Genomic DNA, 16,443 nt, shown 5'->3' on the forward strand with positions numbered 1-16,443 from the left:
GGAAGAGTCTTTTACTCAATCAGTCATTTGTCTTTCTTGTTATAAAAGCAGTTCATCTCCCTGCAGCACAGCAGCCAGTAGAGGAACACGTGAAGATGGATCATAGAGCTCTGATGGCCTCCTCCAGAGGAGGTAGTGCTGGGCTGCTAACCAAGTGATGCTGCTTCCACATCCTGTCCTCCTGTCCTTTCTCCTGCCCTTCTGGTTTTCGTTCCTTCCTCTTACTTTACTCTGAGTGGCCTCCTTTATGTGTTGTTCATCTGCAGCCCTCAGGCCTGGTTCGAATTGTTTTCCTGTCAAACATTCTTCTAGGTGGTATAGCACTGGTCTTTGTATTGCTGTGATACTAAACACTGTGTCAAATGTGATAATGGTTACTCATGGTGAACAGTGTTTGGTGGAGCTTCCCGATTAAAACAAGCTTGGAAGCAGGAGTGCATCCACTTCCAAAATGGCTTGCCTCCAGAAACTCTGTGAACAGCGCTTAGGCCTTTTGTTCATAGGGTCACTATGAGTCGTCTGCAACTTGACGGCACCTAACAATAACACCTTTTAAATTCTTCAGTGAGTTATGACTGACGTTCTAATACCCAGGGATATCTCCAACTACAGAACTCCCACCCCTCAACATCCCAGGTTCTGGGGCTCTTTCCAGGGGCCGCTACTTGTCAGCCTCAGTACTAGCTGACAACAGGAAAGCTGAAGAAGGAGACAGGATGAGGTCTGGGAAGGACAGTGTAGCAGCCAGCTCAGCTGCTCTTTACTGCTTGACACAGATGCCATTGACTCTCCACCGATGGAGGAAGCCTTAATTGTTTGAAGATGCCCACAAAGCCTAGGGAAGTGTGAAACCAATGTAAGTGTTATAGGGTGACTGGGGCTTTGTGGTCCATCTCTGCCTGCAGCGTAAGCAGCTGATCTTGCTGGTTGTTGGGACATGGTGAGCCGGTGAGCTGGGCCTAGCTCAAATCGGATGTTCTGAGTGCAGACGTTGACATGTGCAGTGGAGCGGGGCTCTGAGGCCTCAGAAGGAAGGGTTCAGATGTAGTCACAAATGACTGGACCGAAGCCCAGGATCAGCCTGGGGTTTGACGGGATGCGAGTGATGATGGAAGTGAGGGTGAAGATGACAGTATACTTCCTGAAGGTGCTCTCTTAAGCAACGCACAGCATTTTACTCTCACAGCAACTCTCATTTAAGTGATAAAAGGAGGCATAGAAGAACCTTCCTGGTTCAGCCCCTCCAAGGGTCAAAGCCAGGCTGGACACAGGTCCCCTGGCTGCTCTCATCTCCCCAGGGGTAGTGTTGATAGTGTTCATTTCTTCAAATGTATTTCAGCTCATTTTATCTAGAGGCAATTCTGCTTGACTTTTGCCTGACTAGCTTGTTTTGTTCGTGACCACCACACCTCAAGATGGGCTTCCTCAGCTCATCTTCTGTATCACTGTGAGACTGGGGTGCTGCTTCTCCTCTCTGAGGAAGTGCAAGGTGACACAGCTTTCCTTGCAGAAAGTGCAGAAGATCAAAGACTACAGCCTTCAAAATGGGTTACATCTCAATGTTAAGAAAACAAAAAATCCTCACCACTGGGCTAATAGAAAACATCATGAAGAAGATTAAACTTGTCAGAACTTGTCAATGATTTCATTTCATTTAGATCCACAACCAACACCCATAATAACAGCAGCCAAGAAATAAAAAGACATGTTGCATTAGGAAAATCTTCTGTCAAGGACCTCTCCAAAGTACTAAAGAGCAAGGATTCAGTTTAAAGACTAAGGTGCATCTGATCCACGCCATGGTATTTTCAGTTACTTCCTATGCATCTGAAAGTAGGACAGTGTATTAGGAAGAATTAATGTCTTTGAATTGTAGAGTTGCAGAGTATTGAATATCCCATGGACTTCCAAAAGAACAAGTCTGTCCTAGAGGAAATGCAACCCGCATGCTTCTTGGAAGCAAGGATGTTGAAACTACTTCTGACTTGCATTGAATGTGTTATCAAGAGGGGTCAGTTCTTGGAATAAGACATCATATTGGAAAAAGTTGAGGGTCAGCAAAAGAGGGGGAGACCCTCAATGAGATGGATTGACAGAGTGACTGCTACAATGGGTTTCAACGTGATACACTATATGATGACGAGGATGTGGTTCATAGGGTCACTGGGAGTTGTAATTGACTTGACTGCACCTAACAATGGACATTGTGAACATTAAGATGGGAAACTTCTCTTACACCATCTCCACCCCTCCTGGGAACTGAGGAGTCTTCCTCTCCGTCAGGAACAGAATGCACAGGACCAGAGGGAAGGGATCAGGTGAGAGTTTCTATTTTAGTGCCTGGCATGTATGAAAGAGACATTTGCTGTTTTCAGAAGGCTTTGTGGATCCAGGTCAGTCTAGTGACCTAGTGGTAAGGAGTTGCCCTGCCAAACCAAAGGCAGGCTGTTTGACTCTACCAGCTGCTCTGAGGCAGAGGGATGGACACTTCCTTCCTGTGCAATTGACAGCCCACTGGAGGATCAGCATTGAGTCAGTTCCAACTTGACAACACTCAACAACAACATGTGCGATCCTAGAAGGTAAAAAAAAGAAGGAACAAGCAGGGGTGCCAGAAACAGGAGAGATGCTGAGCTAGAGGGAGGCAAAGAACAGAACTAGCAGAATTTTATAGTGAAGGATTTGCTAATGAGCTTTTCTTGATTTTGAAAGAAATATGGGCTTACTTTTACAAACAAGCAAAAATCTAAACATGATTGTTGTTGTTGTTGTTGTTGTTGTTGTTGTTATGTGCCGTTGAGTCACTTGTAACTCATAGCGACCCTATTTACAGTAGCCCTGAAACCTGCTCTATCCCATGCCAACCTTATTGTCTCGGACACAGCTACCTTCATTACCCCAGTCACTGAATCAATCCGTTTCATTGAGGGTCTTCTCTTGTGCTGTCCCTTCTCCCTTCCAAACGTGATGTCCAAGGACTGGTTTCTCCTTGCAACATGTTCAAAGTATGCCAGACCTAACTCAAAATATGTTTTATAACTCTCAAGATAACCATGGCTCAGAGGTGCATGGTTCTCTAGATTAGGCGGAAAGGGGGAAGACCCGAAGCATTGACTTGTTGTGATTGCCTGTGACTACAAATACTTTCTGGCTCTGAAATAGCATTGAAACTCCACAGTGTGGGGAACACCCAAGTGCCTCAGGACTTGATGTTTTATGCATGGATCTGGGGGTCTGAGATGTGGGTTCTGATTTGTGTGGGGTTAGTAGGACATGAGGTTGCATTTCTGACATGCTCCTCCCAGAGATTGGTAGTGCTCCTGCCATGTGAAGCTTTTTATGGCTGGTAAAGAGTTAAGCATGCCACTGTGATTTTGTGTCCTATGGAGAGGTTGCTTGAATGGTAGAGGTTTTCTCATGCACGCAAGCAAACTGGTGATGCCATTGGCTAGCCTTATATTTTTTATTAACTGCTCATTAATATGGTGCATGAGGTTATAAGGTGACCATCCAGAATATTAATAATTTGAAGTCATGGGGAATACATTACCTAAGATCATCATTAAAATGCATTCTTTACGCATTTTTAATGAACGTAAAAACATCTTTCCAAAATGCTGAAGAGCGAGGATATCAGTTTAAAAACTTAAGGTACACCTGATCCAAGTCATAGTCTTTTCGGTTGTCTCATATGGATCTGAAAGTTGGACAAGGAATAAGGAAGACAGAAGAAGTTTTGCCTTTGAATTGTGGTATTGAAAAGAGAACTAAATATACCATAGGCTTCCAAAAGAATAAACAAATCTGTATTGGACAAAGTGCAGCCAAGGTCTTTCTTAGCCCAGAGGCTATAACAATAGGGTTGAGCATGAAGGAGATCGACATGATGCATGCAGGATTCAAGTCTATATTGTTTATAGGATTCCTGAGTTGAAGTCAACTGTGTGGTACCTTACAACTAACAACAACAAACCTACTTGAAAGTAGCCAATAGTACATTCAATGAAAAAGGATTCCCTGAACATGAACATGACCATGAAGATAGAAGTCTGAAGCAGGAAGAGGGATCACAGCTGGTAATTACAAACATTTCTTTGGAGTCAAACAACCTGTTGCTTCATTTGCGTTGTTAGATAGTCTTCAGGATGCTGTACATTCTTATTCCCAGAGCACTGATTTTACTTCTCTGAATCTGTGTTGTAGAGGTATATTTTAAGGAGTGCTAATTACTGAAATGGAAACAAACCCTTGGACAGAATTGGAACCAGGAAGCTCCTGGTTTGTGATGCACGTAAGTGGGGCCTCCGCTCACTTGCCTCTCCCCCCCACTGCCGTGCAGTCTGGAGGGTTTGCAAACACCTGACATTTTGGCTTTGCCTTGTCTCACTGCTTTCATACAAACAGTGAATTCTGGTGGTGGTTTGAAAATGAAATTTTGGAGAGAATGTGGAGACCAGTCCCTGTGGCCTACAAGTTCAGAGCTGGCCTTACCAACAAACATATCATCTAATAGTTGAGTCAGGACAGGAGTGCAAAAGGCATAGAGGCTGGGTGGAGATAGTCTCTGTGTATGATAGGGCCCTGGCTGCTGTGCTCATCTCATTTTGTAGCTTGAAAGGAAGTCAGTAGCAATGTAGAGAGTAGTGAAATCAACATTGTAATATTTTCCCAGCATTTTTAATTATGATTTGAGAAATATACTTCATTTCCTAATGCTAATTTGAACACACAATGTCTGATTGTCCATTGCTTCCACTTTGTCTTTCCCTTCACCCATTATAATATGTGTTTGTTGTCTGTTCATTAATTTTCTACTCAGCCCTTCTCCTCCAGTAATTATACCCCTCTGTATGTAAACTTCTCTCTACTTTTTTATGATAGTGGTCTTACACAGTGTTCATCCTTTTGTGACTGGTCTGTCTCTTAGCATAGCATTTTCATGTTTTGGGGGTTTTCTGCTTTTAAGACTGATGCATACTTGCTATAGAATGTTTAACATAGTGTTTCTTGATTTCTGCATTAATCATTGAACCTTGTTGAAAATGCAGAACCTTCAGCCCTCCTGACTCCACAGGTCTCAGAATCCTGCCTTTTAACCACCTTCATATAGTTCACACTCAATGCCATTGAATCAGAACCGCCTCATAACTGACCCTCCAGTGAGTTTTCAGAAGTTGAAAATCACACAAAAGGAGATTGCCCATCTTCCTTCCATAGAGCAGCTGATTGGTTCAAACCTTTGTGTTAACAGCACAACTTAACCCACTAGGCTACCAGAGCTCCCTACATAGTTCTTAGATATGTTAAACTTCAAACACTGGCATAAATCACCTATATCTATTCACAGATGTGCGTGCGCATACACGCACACACAACACACACACACAACTATAAAAAGAAAACAAAGCCTTTGCATTTCATCTCCCAAAGATTATTAATGTCTTGGCTAACTCCAGACAGTGCTTTATTTTCCATATTTGTGAGTTTTCATTAATTGAGCTTATTTATAGTTTTGTACTTCTTACTCTCCATTCAACATTCTATCTGCCGCATATTCCAATGTCACTAAGTTTTCTTCACAGACATGCTAACTATGTATTTGCCTTTGATTTATCTTCAAAAAGAGCACGTTCAACTAAGGATGGTAGGCAACACTTAGCCTTTGCTCTGTAGTCAGAAGAATTTGAGAGGAACAGAATCATGGTGTCTGCTTAATTTTATATGCAGATAGCCACCAAATTCTAGATGAATATCTCTGTTTGGAATTCTCAGAAATTTTCCTAATTTTACTTTTGTCCTAAGGACATCATATAAAGACATAATAAAACAAAATCATGCCTCATGGAAACTTGTACCTGCTTTTGACACTGAATTAAAGAAGTACCTGGAAATTTACTGTGTTTTGTATAGTTAATGAGTGTTTATATTGTCTTTAAACTCAGATTACTAATCACTAAAGGAACGTTGTTTAAAAAAAATTTAAAACATCCTTATTACTGTGTATTGCATGTAAAAGATTAACCTAAATGTCTACAACTTTACAAATGCCAACAACAAAATGACCTGCTAAGTTCACTTCTTTTAATTAGTAATCATCATTAATACAATGTTTAGTAATCTAGCTCTATTAATAAATTGTATTAACCTAAATACATTTTGTGTCTTACAACCCTGGGACCAGAAGAACTAGATGGTGCCCAGCTGTCACAGCTACTCACTCTGAAGGGGACACAGCAGAAGATCCTGCATAGAGTGGGGGAAACTCTATGAATGACCATAAGAATGACCGAGCTTATAGCTCTGACAGACTAGAGGAGCCCTTCATTACCTTTAAATTTTGAACAAAATTCACGCTGGTGGTCCAGTCAAACAATAGACAGTACCAGGGGTACAATAATACCAGAGGGGTTACTCACTCCTTCGAACCATCAATCATACAAATCAAAGGACAGCATGTGCCCAGAGAGAAAACTCACAAAGGCAGGAAAGGCTAGGTGAGAAGGATTGATGGAAATGAGAATCATAGATAAGAAGGGAGAAGAATGCTATTACATTGTGGTTGAAATTAATGCTATAGAACAAAATGGACAGGAGAGAATGAAAAACCAATTTTCTTTGTAAACTTCCACTCACATCACAATAGAAAGGTAGAGGGCAGGAAGCCCTAGTAAAGTTCTACAGAGTAGCAAACAATAAACACTGGTGAGATTGTGGAGAGATTGGAACCCTTATTCACTGCTGGCGGGAGGGTAAAATGGTGAAACCTCTATGGTAGGCGGTTTGGTACTTTCTCAAAACGTTAGAAATACCATTTGACCCAACAGTGCCACTCCACAATACTGGGAGTGTACTGGAAAGAAACCATCACCTCCATCCAAACAGATATGTGCACAACCATATTTATGACTGCATTATTTATAATAGCAAAGAGATGGAAACAACCTAAGTGCACATCAACAAATGGATGGAAAAACTGTGGTATATTCATACAATGGAATACCACACAGCACTGAAAAGCAATGAACTTATAAAACATAGCATAAGTGACCCTGGAGCATATCATGCTCAGTGAAATACCTCAGTCACAAAAGGACAAATACTGTATAGCACTACTGTTAGAAAGCAAGTCTGACATGGGGAGTTAGGAGGACAGTAGGGTAAGAGTGGATAGATAATGAACATTGCATTGAAACAGACGAAGGAAAGAACTGTCTAAAGGGAATATAGGATTAAGCATTATATGTATGACAACAGCCCAGGAAAAGAGGTATATCATTGCAAAGAGGACTGGGTTGAGGGGTGGGGGAGATAGGTAATTGTTCAACAGACAATGAATATTTTTTTAAAAAAAGTGAACTGAGGGAGGGGGAAGAGAGGAGAGGGGTTAAAAAGTGCAATGATGAATGAATGAAAATATAATTTGTAAATTTTCATTAAAATCACAATCAAAATAATAAAATTTTATTTAAAAAATAATTGAACAGAAAAAAGTACTTAAATGGAATACTATAGGAAAAAGAAATAAATTCTGTGTTTTAGATGATCACTTTAGTTTTAAAATATATGCCAAATAGAAGTAAACTTAATTATTTGTGTAGTAAAATTGACATCCCTAAATCTTCTCTATTAGATTATACTGAGTGTTAGCAAGTTTGAAGTCCCGAGAAAGAAATGGAAAAGTCATTCCGTGCTATTTGCCAGCTAACCTTTAGGATCCATTAACTTGTAGATAGATCACAGTGTCTGGTTTCTTTCTTCTCTGATAGATGCCAGGGATGCAGAGCAGCTGAGTAAGAATAAGGTGACTCACATCCTGTCAGTCCATGACAGTGCCAAGCCCATGCTGGAGGTGAGTGAGGGGGTGGGGGACGGGTGTGTATCCTGGTCTTAACTGTAATTCTTCATATGTGCTCAATGAGAGTGAATGTGGCATTGGTTAAGGTCACACAGTTTGTTACTGTGACTGTTAGCAGGATTGATTTTGTGCCAGGCCATGTGTCTGTTGCTGTCCCATCTTTATCCCAGCTGAAGGGTATATTATATTCCAGCTACATCCCCATTATGGCTCTCTGTCACAAGCCATCAAATAGGCTGATGCTGTCTTTCCTTCTTGATCCTAAGGGCATTTTAACCTCATTTTTATTCTTTTCAAAATTATTTTAGTTTAAGAATTTACAATAATGGAGGGTAATTTTTTAAAAACTCAATTATCTTTCATTTGCTTTTAAGAATAAAAGACAGTGGTAAAGTGTCACTTTAGATTTCCCAAGAACTCTAATACAGAAAAAATCAAAGTGGAAGGTATTTGTTGTATACTAGGTTTGGGGGTAAACAGGGTGTGTCTGCCTGTACACTAATTCCAAAAACATCTTGAATTTTAACCTAGTATACGGTTTGAGCTATTGGCCAGGATTAAAATCTGTTTCTGTTTATTACCTTTAACAGAGTCACCTCTTTTTAGAAAAGAAGACTTTTGTGGTTGTGATATGTATGTGTTTTTCTACTTTAGGGTGGGGTGTTGGAAAGGGAGGGGTTGCTTTCTCTGGAAGAAGAAACCTTAGTTCAAGCTATTTTCATTAAATTTGTATTATTTAAAAGTAGGTAAAATTTTTAAAAAAATTTAGATTTATCTGTTTCTTAAGTTATTAGAATGGCTAGATTTCAGTTAATAAAAACAAGCTTAAGTGAAAAGACAGGGCCCAAAGGTGATTAATTTTACAAAACATAATGCATGAAAAAAACCCCATAATGCATGAGAATGATTGTATGAAACACAATGTGAATATAGAATAACGTGAAACACAGTGTATACTAACTTTGTAAGCAAACCAATAAAAGAAAGGAGGAAAAAAACCCCAAGCTTAAACAAATGAAAATATGGAATAATACATTATTTTAACAAACTGGTACCAGATGTAGTAGGTAGTGAGCCAACCTCAATGTCATCCTCCGTATTTGTGAGTTCATTGTGTTGTGCTAGCTTGTACTGTTTTGAGATTTTTTTTAAGGTGTTATAATTATGTTGCAGGATGATTTTATTTTAAAAATATTATTACTGAAAGCCTAACTATGACTTTTGAAATTCATGACTACATTTTTAAATTCACCTGCAAGCATTTATACTTAAAATTTAGCCAAATGATAGCAGATATGTTAATATAAACCAAACATTGTCATGATTGACGTTCTCTTAAATCACAAGATAAGACTTGAAGCTTCAATTTTAAAAATAAATTGTGTGGATGCTCTTTCCAGGGAACCCTGGTTGCCCATTGGTTAGGCACTTGGGTGCTGGCTGAGAGGTTGGCAGTTCAAACCCATTGAGTGGCTCCCATGGCCTGCTCCCACATATGTCACAGCCTGGCTCATGGGTGAAATAGGTGCTGTTGTAGTCCCCTAGCTCACTGTTTAAATAGCATCGTTGTGTGGTCTAGTAGAGGGGCAGTTGTGCTCAACCCAAAGGCAGGGAATTTGAAGCCACCAAGTGCTCTGAGGAAGAAAGATGCACAGTCTGCTCCTTGTGATTTATAGCCTCTGAAACTTGCTGGAAGGTCAGCTATGAGTCAGTGCCTATTCAATGGCAATGAGAGATGGGGAGAGAGAGAAAGAGAGAGTTTTTCACTCAATAAAGACAAAATCTGCCATTATGAAAGAGAAACAGAGAAGGTGAGCGATGAAAGGAGGGAGGATGAAGGACAAAGGGAAGGACAGAAAAGAGTCCAGATGTCAGACTGTTTAGTCACTAGTTGATGTGTACAGGCAATCTTCTATTACACGTCCATCCTAGACACCTTGACCTCATCCAGGCTAAGAGGAGTGGGGACCTTGTTTACTCGTGGCCATTTAGAGGGTAGTTCTGTCCCTGGGAAACTCCATGGTGGCCCAGTCCTTAGAGGGAAGTTCATGCTCAAGCCTTACTGCCATCAAGTCAGAACTGGCTCATAATTCACCCTCTAGTAGATTTCCCAAGGCTGTGTAACACATGGCAGGAGATTGCCCATCTTTTTCCTTCAGTAACTGGTAGATTTGAACCAATGGAGAAGAGCCATTTTTGCTCAGTCCCTACAGACTACACAAACAGAGCTCCTGGGAAGATGAGAAGAGGACTGTGACTGTTAGCGTCAGATAGCTGTGGTTACTACATCCAACCTGACGGGTGGTCTTCAGAGTAAGAGAGGAGAGCTGCTCCTGCCTCATTTCTGGCTTCTTAAGAACCGTGAATGTTTATCTAATGATCCCAAGTTTACTCTGGAATTTCCTAGTCTGGGCCTGGGCTGAAAGTGGGGATGTAGCTACTATAAAATATTAAGGTTTTAGGGCTTGATCCTGTAGTGAGTTCTGTGAGCCTTGGTGCAGTGAAGTTGTTTATTAAACACTGTTTCTTTTGATTCTTCCCACGCATATCTGGATAAGTTTAAAAGAAGAGCCTGGGTTCCTGTGATAGGCGTGCTCACCCATCAGTTCTTTTTGTGAAATGGAGGCCCTGTGGGAGAGCTTATTCCTGTTGTTTAACATGGTTCTGAGAAGAGTAGGCCTGGCGTGCGATGCTTTGCACCGTGGTAAGTGTGGAGAATCTCGAATGCAAGCTATTGGCTCTAAAGGAAGGGAGCTCTGGTAGCATGGTCCATGGAGTTGTGCTGCTAATCCAAGAGCCAGACCTCAAGTCTGCCAGTAGCTCCAAAGAAGAAAGATTGACAGGTTTTGCTGTGCAATTTGCAGTGCCAGCACCCCATGGGAGGGTCAATTATGAGTGAGTTCCAACTTAAAGCAATGAAAGAGCAAGGGGGCGAGTGCCAGAGAGGGAAAGAGAATAGGAGAGTCTCAAAGAGAGCAAGTGCACACTCTCTGGGAAGGTTCTCTGTCAGTTCTAGGACAATCCTTGTCACCTTTGAACATCTGTAGCTCCAGCATTCATTGGACATCTTGTGTTTTGGCCTCAGTCTTCTCCTGAGTCTAGGGTCCACGGTCCAAAGGATATGCATTACTCCCAGTTCTTCTTTCTTGGTGCACTGAGGCCCTAATAACTTCTCTTTCATTTTGATTTCTATAAAAGACAGTGCAGTACACAGCCTCATGAAGATTCCCCTGCGGTCAGATCATGACTCTGAGGCTATGGCATCCCAGCCTCATCCCCTTGTAACAGATTGACTGAGAGCATCATTACATAAGCACCAGGTTAGATCATTCTAGTTGTTAGGTGGCATCCAGTCCACTAAGATTCCTAGTAACCTATGAATGATAGATCTGAAACTTCTATCCTTGTGCCATCCTCATGACCTCCGTCATACTCAATCCCATTTTTACAGTCACGGTGTCCATCCATTTTCTTGGGGATTTTTCTTTCTCTGACTTTCCACCTTTTTCAGCCTGGTATCTTTCTCCAAACACTGACCCCTCCTGACAGCATGCCCAAAGTATGTGAGTTAACGTTTCACCATCCTTGCCTCTAAGGAGCACCCTGGTTGCATTTCCTCCAAGACAGACGTGCATATTCTTTCCTAAGTCTCTTGGCCATTCATTACTCTTCTCCATCACCACAACTCAAATGAATCAATTCTTTTTAGGTCATCCTTATTCATTGTCCAACTTTTTGATTCATTAGAGCAATTGAGTATACCATGTCTTGAATTAGGCACTCTTTAGTCTTTAAACTGCATATGCCATGTCATTGAGAGTCATGGCATCCTATCATCTCAAAAGTCTTGACTCAACTCCAAGTCTAATTTTCCTGCTGGGGCACAATTAGTCTTCATCTGTGGGTCTAGAATGTCGGTTATCTGCTTCCAAAGTTCAGTGGTGAAATAGGTGTCAGGTAGACATTTCCATCACACATGAGAGCAGCTGGAGGGAATAATGAGGACCAAACAAGTAAAAATTATTTCATTAGCTCTCAAGGATTGAAAATCTCTGGGTGCTGGCCACATTCTATGGATTCTGAATGGAGATCTGCAACCGTGGGCTTCCAGACCTGCCTTCCAGACCTGTTGGGATGGGAGCTCTACTGTGTTGGTTCTGAGTGGTCTAAGTCTTCTAGTCTCAGTGGTGACTACACCCCTTGCCCTGACAAGTTGTTTTCTGCTCCTTGGCTAAGCACTGTAGTCCCTCACTGTGGAAAGCAGCTGAGGCCCCATTCTCACTGGCACTCAAACAACAGCCCCATAACTTGCTGGTAGAGATATGACTCTGGAACTTAAGAGGCCATGACCCTTCCCTCTGAGACTGAGGCAGCTCTTCTTCCTGTGTTCGTTGGCTTTTTTTACCTTCTTGGGTCAGCCTGAACTCTGCCCTGTGAAGAGTGACATTACAGAGCCCTTTGGATGAGTACCCTAAAGCTCCCATTTCATCAGCCCAGAGAGACTCAGCTTTGGATCTGTGGGTTGGCAAGGCTAAATCTGTTGACAAGAGCCAGAGGCACTCAGCTTCCCCAGCAGGCACCCTGCCTGAAAGCACACACCTGCTTCACTCGCAGGGTTGATTCCTCTACCACTGCTCATTACCATCCCCACCATCGCCAGTGTACAGCTCTTCTCACTTCTCAGCCCTCACTGGAATTGCCTTTGAGTCCATCATTGCCCAGCATCTCTTCAACAGTCTTAATTGTTCTTAGCCATCCACACCGCAGCCAGTCTACAAACAGTTCTCCTCACTTCTCAGCCCTTGCTGGAATTGGCTTTGGCATCCATCAGCCCACCAGCATCTCTTCGGCAGTGTAGACCTTTACGACTATTTTCGAACACCTTAAGGTTGCTCTACTGATGTAGGCTTGTAGGGAGTTGCACTGTTAACACAAAGTCTCTCTCTTTCTGGTGGTTTTAGTCTACCAGTGGTTCTGAGGGAGAAAGATGAGCAATCTTCTGTGCAATTTACTGCCTCAGAAACCCAAAGAAGAGTGAGCTATGAGTTAGTTCTGACTCTGTCAGTGACTTTGAGTTAAGACATGTTAGAATTCTTCAGCCTCTACTTAGTACCCAGTTCCAAAACTGCCTCTACAGATTAGATACCTGTGAGGAAATACCCCACTCCTCTGGTACCTCAGTCTATTTTAATCTTTTTTAATTGATGCAATAATAAAAATACTATGGGTAATTGGCTTTTTCAAACATGAATTTTTTCCTCATTGTTGGTGTCTAGACATTCAAGTTCAGGGTACCATCTCTTTGGGAAGGCCTTCCCTGCCTGCTAACTCTGGGGTAAGATATTTGTCTCCTGCATGGCATTCTTTGGACATCTCCTGGTGTCTTGGCACCAGTCTTCTCCTGGGTCCAGGAAGTTCCCAGTGCAGATCCATGGGCCCTAAACCACACTCTGAAACTGACTCTTTTCCTTGAACAGAACAGGTCCCTCCTTCTCTCTTCACTTCTCTCTCCTTTTATCTCTTGTGAAGAATCACTAGGTGGTACAGGGTACATCCCTGGGGAATTCCCCATTGCTGTGATCTGGGTCAGGGTATTGCATCACACCTTAATACTCTTCCTACTGACCGGTGATTACATCAGGTCATCATATGGGGCATGATTGCAACATTATTAGACTTCAGTTAAGTGAGAAGCAACCCAGCTACCCTGATGCATATTTTGAGGGGCGCAGTTTAGTCCATGTCACCTTCTAAGCTTCATTAAGTGCAATATGGCTTTTATGCCAATTAACTATACATGTATCTGTTAAAGATCTTCCCATACATCTGTGTCATTTTTCACAGCTCCATGGCATTCTAGCGTATGAAAGAGAAATATTTAAGTAGTCTTCTACTGATGAATATGAAACCTCTCCATATTTTCCTTTTTCACAACACAACAGTGAATTTGTTCCTATATCTTTGGTTTAATTGTGTGAACATATCCACAGAGTAGATTCCTGGCAATATTTATGTATCAAGGATTCTTTTTCAGTTGAAAGCTGTTTCCAAATTGACGCTGGCAAGACTTCTGACATTTGTGTTTCTGCAAGCCATGTAGGAAAACACCTTGGTTTCCCCATAGCATCACTAACATGGGATTTCCTCCTTCTTCTACTTCTAACTTTTAAAAATCTCCTTGTTTGTTTCATCCGTCACAGATATCTTAACCCAGTGAAGTTCTTATCCAGAGAGTTATCCCTCCAGGTGAGGGCTTCTTTATCTGTTCATTCCTTGAGCTCGTATTGGGTGCCAGCTCTGGGATAGCTGCTGAAGGCAACAGAAGTGAGTCCATGTCAATATCTGCCCTGGAAAAGTACCAGTCTATAAATAAGATAGGCATTGTGGTTATTTTATAAATATCGGTAGTGATTGCAATTCAATTAAAAAAGACAAGTGCAGGGTTCAGGGCAGCCCTTCGATCTGGGACTCATTAGCAACAAAGACCTTGGAGACTCAGGAGAGGCTTGTGTACATCTGGAGTGTTCTACAGTAGGAGCTGTGGGAGCGGGTCTGTGAGCAGAACCAGAAAGTCCATGTTGTGACTTTCTGGCCGTTGGGAGCCTGGTACAGAAGCACTGAGACCTGACTGGCACTGGTATAACTGACTTCCCTTTGTACTCTCATTTGATCCTTGAGGAGCTTTGTTGCTAGGTGCCATCAAGTCAACCCCAATTCAGAGCCACCCTGTGAACACAACAGCTGAACCTGGTCCTACCCTGCACTGTCCTCATCAGCTCTAATAGGCTCAAACCCCTTGTTACAGTCATTGTGTCGACCTATCCTGTGGAGGTCTTCCTCTCTGTCTCTGGCCCTCCACTTTTCCCAGTGTGATGTCTTTATCCAAGGACTGGCCCCTCCTGACATCATGTGCAAAGTATGTGAAACTGAGTTTCACCATCCTGGCCTCGAAGGAGCAAGCTGGCTCCACTTTCTCCAACATAGACTTAGTTGTTCTTTTGGAAGTCTATGGTATAGTAAATATTCTTCTCTAATGCCACAGTTCAAAGGCATAGGTTTTTCTATCATCTTTATTCATTCTCCAACTTTTAGATGCATAGGAAGCAAATGAAAAGATCCTGGCATGGGTCAGGCATATCCTACTCAACACAGTAGAGAGGTCCTTGATAGAAAAATTTTGACTTCCCAGTGCAAAATATTTTTTGATTTCTTGACTGCTTCATAGGGCAACCAGTGTGATCCTATTGCTGTCATGTGGTCAAGTGATCTGCTGACAGCCCACCAGCAAGTAGAGACCTTGGCCTTGAATTTCAGGTCTTCTGCCTGCAGAGAACGATGGCAGGTCCTGCCATGTTACAACTTTGGAGGACATGAAATAGTATAATAGAAGAAATCAATCATTGTCACCGATACTCATTTCAAATAGGAATGAAACTCAAGCCTAGAATGGTAAAGGCAAAGAAGACCCTCAAGTGTGTTTCCACGATTAGACTCTGCTGGAGCACTGTTAGTGTATGCCTCTGTCCACTTTCTGCTAAATACAACTCTCCGTTTATAGAGGACAGGTGTGAAGGCTAGTGATTATTCTTATTACAGAGGTGATACTTTTTTCAAATGAGAAACTCAGTCTTGTTTATAGGTGCAGAGGAAGTAATATTGAGTAATGAAAGGTTTCTCCCTTCCCCTGAAAAAAGAAACAGAGCATCTTTCTAATGTTAAAAACTTCAGAGTTTGTTTCATGTTTCATTTTGTGTGTTTAATCAGAGCACCTGCAGGAAACAAAACCATTTTTTCACTATTAGCAAAAACACCTTAAAAGGTATTCTCATGCTTTTACTGGACCAGTGACACACAAAAAAGGTTAAGGTTTAGATAGGATTACATAAAAGCGTTTACGTGCACAGGTTCAAGCCAGGGTGTTATGTCAGGTGGGTTTTGTGAGTGGGCTTCGTCTGAATATTCTTGCTATTTTATTTATGGCTTTTCTATTTTCAACCATTGATTGTTGATTTTTAAGAATTGAATGTTTGCACATGCAATCATTTATTTCTAGTGATAGTTGTTGTTGTTGTTAGGTACCATCAAGTCAAGTACAACTCATAGCGACTCAGTGAACCACAGATCTGAATCCTGTCCTATCCTGTGCCATTTACATCACCTCTATCTGACACAGTTGAACCTATTGCTGCAACTACTGTGTCAACTATCTCGACAAGGATTATGTTTGGTGGAGGGTCTTTTGCTGACCCTCTGTCTTTCCAAGCACGATGTCCCTCTCCAAGGAATAACCTCTCCTAACAACATGCCCAAAGTATGTTGAGATGACATTTCACCATCTTTGCCTCCAGGGAACACTCTAGCTGTAATTTGCTCCAAGATAAATCTGTTTATTCTTTTGTGGTACTCTTCTTCAGCACCCCAGTTCAAAGGCTTCAATTCTTCTTCTGTCATCATTACTCACTGTTCAGCTTTTAGGTGCATGGCAAGTGATAGAAAAGAGCATAGTCTGAATCAGGAAAACCTTAATCTGCAAACTGACATCATTGTTTCTGAGTAATTTGGAAAGCTTCCTGACAGCAGACCTGCCT

At 41.8% G+C, this 16,443-nt stretch overlaps 1 protein-coding gene across 1 annotated transcript in view; it reads left to right on the forward strand.

The window, feature by feature from the left end:
- LOC102862154 (dual specificity protein phosphatase 22-like) overlaps positions 1-16,443 on the forward strand; it is a 102,937-nt gene that overhangs the window by 41,907 nt on the left and 44,587 nt on the right. Inside the window, exon 5 of the mRNA XM_006888744.1 lies at positions 7,767-7,849. Coding sequence (XP_006888806.1) covers positions 7,767-7,849 — 83 coding nt within the window. The remainder of the gene's footprint in view (positions 1-7,766; positions 7,850-16,443) is intronic.

The sequence above is a fragment of the Elephantulus edwardii genome, unplaced genomic scaffold (genome assembly GCF_000299155.1).
Source record: "Elephantulus edwardii isolate Elephantulus edwardi_28Jun2011 unplaced genomic scaffold, EleEdw1.0 scaffold00071, whole genome shotgun sequence".
NCBI lineage: Eukaryota > Metazoa > Chordata > Mammalia > Macroscelidea > Macroscelididae > Elephantulus > Elephantulus edwardii.